General features: G+C 50.4%; 1 protein-coding gene across 1 annotated transcript in view; it reads left to right on the top strand.

Moving 5' to 3' along the window:
• LOC103194828 (MLX interacting protein) overlaps positions 1–6000 on the top strand; it is an 81897-nt gene that overhangs the window by 209 nt on the left and 75688 nt on the right. The window contains 1 exon segment of the mRNA XM_042780577.1: positions 1–209. This exon segment is cut by the window's left edge and continues 96 nt beyond it. Within this exon segment, the coding sequence (XP_042636511.1) occupies positions 1–209 (209 nt within the window).

The following is a 6000-nucleotide window of genomic DNA, read 5'->3' as shown; positions in this document are numbered from 1 at the left end:
GAGCCTCCGCGCCGCCAGCAGATTATCCACAGCGGCCACTTCATGGTGTCGTCGCCGCACCGCGAGCACCCGCCCAAGAAGGGCTACGACTTCGACACGGTCAATAAGCAGACGTGCCAGACCTACAGCTTCGGCAAGACCAGCTCCTGCCACCTCTCCATTGACGCCTCGCTCACCAAGCTCTTCGAGTGCATGACCCTGGCCTACAGGTAGGGCCTGCGACCCCTGCGGGCCCCGCCGCGCGACCGGGGCCTCCTAATGGGACGAAAATACCGAGGAGGGCCGGGCCTCTGGGGCCCCCAGGCTTCGCGGGTTTCCTTTGGGTCCACCCTGTTCGGGAGGGTTTTAGGGTCTGGGGGCCCCAGGGAAAGAGAGACAGAGTGAGGCCGGTGGGGCTCTCCCCGTCAGGCCGGCTTGAGTCCTTCCGGCTCCGCGTTCCCCATTCCCTCCTCTATGTGGGCATCCACGGGAACCACGAATCTGGGACCAGAAAGAGGGGTGGGGACAGGGCTCCATTTATGTCCACTGACCCTCGACCCCTTCCCCAAACGCTGTGTGTCCCCAGCGGTGTGGAGGAGGGGGCACAGCCACCTGTCACTGGTGTCTTGAGTCTGGGCTGTCTGGTTTCATGGTTGTGTAACGCCTGGGAGCCCAGGTTCCCGTCTCTATACTAAAGAGTCGTGTCTGCCACACGGAGCTGTCCTGGGCGTGGGACGAGATAGGAGGGATGTGTCTTCTGGAGACTCAGTACATCCTTGAGTTTGCTGCTGCTCCTCCGGGGGCCCTTCCGCATCTTGGGAGGGCGCATCTTGGGAGGGAGCCCCCTGGGTGCCTCCTTGGAAGCCTTTTGGAGCCACAGCTGTTGAAGGTGCAATCTATCCTCTTGGCAAAGTGGAGGGTGCCCCAGTCGCCCTGAAACAGTATACCAGGATGAGGCAGGGTTTCGGCCGGCGGCCTGGACACCGGTCTTGCATGTGGGTGGCCCAGCTCTGGCAGGCGATCTCTGTTCTCGAAGTCACAAAAATGCCGGGCCTTCAAGTGCTGACAAGGCTTTCCACCTTCCCTCCGTCCCCCTGTGTGGCTGTTAGGCATTTGCTCCAGGGAACTTACGTGCTCAGCGCCAGCGCTCGGACTGGCCAGTGGCTGGAGCAGCCCTGCCCAGGCTGGTGCTAGGATCAACACGGAGCAGGGTTCTTGGGGGAGTAACTGGCTTGGATTTGGAGGCAGCCGCTCAGGCACAGTTTCCTGGGAGACTCCAGAGCTCCGGAAGGAAGAGTGGGGATATTCCCCCCCCCCCCCGCTCTTCATTTGTTTATCTCTTGGGGAGCTCTGTGAGCCCCAAGTTAAAACATCCGCAGCGCCTGACTTGAAAACACTAGATACTTGGCTCTGGAGGGCGTTTTCGCCCCTGGAATAAGTAATTCATCAACTTGTTCCTTTGTTATGTTCCTGAAACGCACCCCCTCCCATTTCCTTTCTCAAAGGTTTCCCTGATGATGTGCCACAGTTCTTCCTTCCATCCCACTTCATGGCACATTGATCAGACTCTGGGTCTGCTCTGAGTCTCTGGTCTTGCCTGTTTGGGCTGGCACTGAGCCTGGGAGGATGTTCTGTTTTTAGTAAGAACAAATGAAATTGTGGTAGCAGCCCTGTGCCCCCTTGTCGCCTTGCTTTAAGGAAAAAACGAAACCCGTTGCCGTTGAGTCCAACTCATAGCAGCCTGTAGGACAGGGTAGAACTGCCCCATGGGGTTTCCAAAGCTGTGCTCTTTATAGAAGCAGACTGCCACATGTTTCTCCTGAGCATTGGCTGGTGAGTCTGAGCTCCGGACCAGTTCACTCACCAGCTGAGTGCTTAACCATTGTGCCACCAGGAGTGTTGTCACCCTGCTTACTCAGTCTCAAATTTTGAATCAGACCCAGCCAGATCACAGCATGTGTTACACTTTGAGAGGTGACAGACAGGAATGTGATTTATTAAGAGAACAAAATCCTTTTCTTTATTTTAATATAAACTTATGAATGTACAGCAAGAATGGATGCTTGACTCACAGGAGGCCTGGGCCAGAAAGGTCTCCCCTAAGCTCTGCTAAAAGAAAAATAAAACAGTCTCCCTTTTGCCCTCAGTTTGGATAACCTAAAGTCTTATTATTAAATAACACCAAAGGATTTTACTAATGGCATTTTTTTTTTTCCCATTTCTTTCCAAAATGTTTTGGCGGCTGGCCATTGCTCACAGAACTTTCTGGATTGCAAACTGCTCGGTTTGATTCCAGAGGCTTACCTTGCCCTTGCAGGCATCAGCCCTGCTGGCTCTTTTGCTTTGACTGTTATTCCCGGGCTGCTGCAGGGTATTGCTGGTAATTTGTCATGCAGGTGCTGTTGTCTCTGTGTGAGGCTGGTTTGGCAGGCCCCTGAGTGTAGTTGGCAGTGTGGCACTTTGGGACAGAGTGATGGTGCAGTGACTTGAAACCAGTTGTCTGGGCTGTGGCCTCTGGCCCCGAAAGACGAGAGGGGACAGAAGTGAGTTTCTGAGTTCAGCTGAAGCCTTCAACGGTGGTCTGGCCTCCGTGCCCGTGGGACTTGAGTTTTCTCTGCTGGGTTTCCAGGTTTCCTTCTCCTTGGGCTGAGAGGAAGGCCAGCTGGGTCGTCTCCTCCTCTAAGTTGCTGGCCTAGGTTCTTTCTAACTTCAACTTCCTGTCTGTCCCCTGGCCTCTGAGTTCTAGCTGCCTAACTCTCCCTGGTACGCTCTGTGCTTTTCGTTTGATTTCCTGTTAACTGCCACTGCCTCCCAGCTGTTCCCAGCTGAGGTTCAGCAGCTCTTTGGGGAGGAACTAAGTTGTGGTCATTTCCCCGGTCCTCTGAATGGTCCCTTCGCTGCGTGCCTGAGCACACACAGTCTTTAACCCATGAAAGGTCTTTGACCAGACTGACTTTGGGAGGAGAACGGGGTATTTGAGTGTGCCCAGGGGTCTGTCTCCAGGGGCTCTGGGTAAGTAACAGGGCAGAAGGGGTTCCAGTGGCACCATTGTGGAGAGGAAGAAGTTATCTTTTCCCAAAGGAAAACTTTAAGGTAGATGACAGGGCAGAAAAGCCCCTGGCTTAACTCCTGAGCTTTCCTATCTGCTGCTGTAAAGTGGGAAAGATAAAACTCTACAGGGTGGATGTGTGGCTTAGCTAAGATCATGTCTGTGCATTGTGGTTGGTTGGTGGTCGGTGCTGTTGAGTCGGTTTCAACTCAAAGGGACCCCATGTAACAAAGTAGAACTGCTGTGCCACAGCGCTTGCTGTAATCTTCACGAGAGCATGTTGGCAGATTTTTCTCCCAAGTAGCTGCTGGGTGGGTTTGAACTGCCAGCCTTTCACTTAAGCAGTTGTGCCACCAGGTCTCCTTTTGAATGTGGTTATTGCTGGTGTGAGGAGCTCTGGTGGTGCAGTGGTTAAAGCATTGGGCTGCTAGCCAAAAGATCAGCAGTTTGAACTCACTGCCCCTCTGTCGGAGAAAGATGAGGCAGACAGCTTCCATAAAGATTTACAGCCTTGGAAACTCTATGGGGTAGTTCTACTCTCTTACAGGGCAGAATCGACTCCATGGCAGTGGGAGTGGAAAGTTGTTACTGCGTACTGTTGAATTGATTTCAACTCATAGAGACCCCATAGGGCAGAAAAGAATTGCCTCTGTCTTAGGGCTTCCTCTTGTGGAGCTGCTGGTGGGTTCGAACTGCCAACCTTTAGGTTAGCGGCTGAGTGCTTAATCATTGTGCTACCAGGACTCCTTTTGAATGTGGATGGTATCTGACAAATAATGGGCACAAAGAACTTTTTTTTTTTTTTAAATTTGGGTGAAAGTTTACAGATCAAATTCATTTTCCATACAGCAGTTCATACATATTTTGTTTCATAACATTGACTGAAATTCCCCACAATGTAACAGCTCTCCTCCCACTTCCTCCCTGTAGTTATCTCTTCCCTCCTTTCCTCTGCATTCCTGCTCCCTGAACTATCTCCCTGTGCAAATACTGCCCTTCTGTTTTCCCGTGATTAATCGCTCTAACGAGTATATGTACCTGATGTAAATAAATGCTCACCCTATATGCCTGTGTGTTGTTTGGCTGGAAGCCATAGGATAGGCTGAATGTAGCAGATTGATTATGATGGGATTTCAACTCTACATCCTCATCCAACTCACGTTTATTAGAAACCAAGTTTCTCATCTATACACTGAGGAAAATGACTTAGCTGACTAGGGTCTTTGAGTGTGGCCGTCAGATGCCTGCTTGACAAACACTAAATAGCAGCATTCTTGGCTTGGCCAGATACTTCCACTGCTCCACAATGGTGCTATGTGCTGTAGAACATAGTTCATGGTTCTTACCCTCTTCACATTTTAAGGAATGTTGCACATGTAAGTCACCCACACAGATTCTGAACATGTCTAGGATATAGCCTCTTGTAGCTGGTTTTGGTTTCACTTCATTCCCTTTTTAAGTAACTTACCAGGAAGGCTTGGTGTGAGTGTCTGGGGTGGGGGGAGTGTTGTCTTTTTACGTATTAAGAGATAAACAGCTTTTCAGAAAGTTTCTGCTTAAGTGGATGTTTGAGGAGACTTTTTAATTGGTACCTATAATGTAGCCTTGGGTTAGAAGTTTCCAGGATGTAGCTCTATGTAGGGATGCTCTCTTGGCCTAGTACCTAAGGCATTGACTGCTAACCAGAGGGCTGGCGGTTCAAACCCACCAGCCACTCCTTGGAAGGAAGGTTGGGCAATCCACTTCCGTAGTGATACCACCTCGGAAACCCAAGGAGGGGTCGCTATGAATTGTGTCCGGCTTTGTTTTTTGATTTAGCTCTGTGTAGTAACCGTCTGTTAAAGTCCCAAGCTGGGAGTGAAGACTCAAGGTGGGAGTCTGTGCTGAGGGATAGTGAGGGCAAAGGTTTACAGCATGGTGCCCTACAATTTTGAAATTTTCTCTAAAGGAACCTTCTAATGCTGGGCATGGTCGCTGGGTGTAAAGGGAGCCATTCACATGAATGATTGACGCAGTTCGGCTCTTCGCAACCCTGCCAGAGAGGAGCAGTTTTTCTTCTCTTGTGTCTCTTTCGTCTCCAGCCATTGCGAGCACACCCTACTTTATTGTACTCTGCTTTGTTGCGCTTCACAGATAATGCGTTTTTTTACAGATTGAAGGTTCAGGGCAGCCGTGAGCTGAACAAGACTATTGGTGCCATTTTTCCAACAGCATGTGCTCCCATCATGTCTCTGTCAAATTTTGATCATTCTCAAAATATTTCAAACCTTTCATCATGCTGTTGTGTACTTAATAGACTACGGTATAGTATAAACAGAACTTTTATTTGCACTGGGAAACCAAAAACCGTGTGTGACTTGCTTAGTGGTGGTGGCCTGGGACTGAACCGGCACTATCTCCAAGGTACGTCTGTATGTGTATAGTGTGCCCTGGGGTGGGGATGGGCTACAAAGATGAAACAGTCTCTGTTCTAAGGAGCTTGTAAATGTGGGGCAGGGGACAGCAAAACAGCAGTTAAACAGAGTAGTTAGTAAAGAGTGTGGTAACAGTGTGTACCAGGTGGAATGGCCTTAGTGAAAAAGAGTACCTAACCCAGAGAGGGGGTGTGTGGGTGTTTACAGAACCAGTGTCGGTGTGGACAGTTTGAACATTGATTTCATACTTATTTCCCCTTCCCCATGTTGTGTTAACTATGAAATATCACGAATTGCATTCCCTGGCAGAAGTCCAGGTCTGGGGCCAGATTTCCATTTTATGTAGAGGGTGATTGTCGAATTCCTAGCCCAGTGGCAGGACTGGGAAGGGTGACAGATCAGGACCAGGCAATCTGGGAAGAGGGGAGGGGAGAAGCTGTGGGAGTGTTTGCCAGGGTGGGAAACGTGCCTTCACACTGGCTGAGCACCTACTGTTGCCAGAGTCTTTGCATTACTTCAGTGGGGGTCGCTTTGAGTCGGAATCCATTCGATGGCAGC

This window comes from Orycteropus afer, unplaced genomic scaffold (genome assembly GCF_000298275.1).
Source record: "Orycteropus afer afer isolate SDZICR_OR568_19922 unplaced genomic scaffold, OryAfe1.0 scaffold00048, whole genome shotgun sequence".
In the NCBI taxonomy this organism is placed as follows: Eukaryota; Metazoa; Chordata; class Mammalia; order Tubulidentata; family Orycteropodidae; genus Orycteropus; species Orycteropus afer.
Note: the sequence above shows the minus strand (reverse complement) of the source record. Positions and strands in the feature narration are given on the sequence as shown.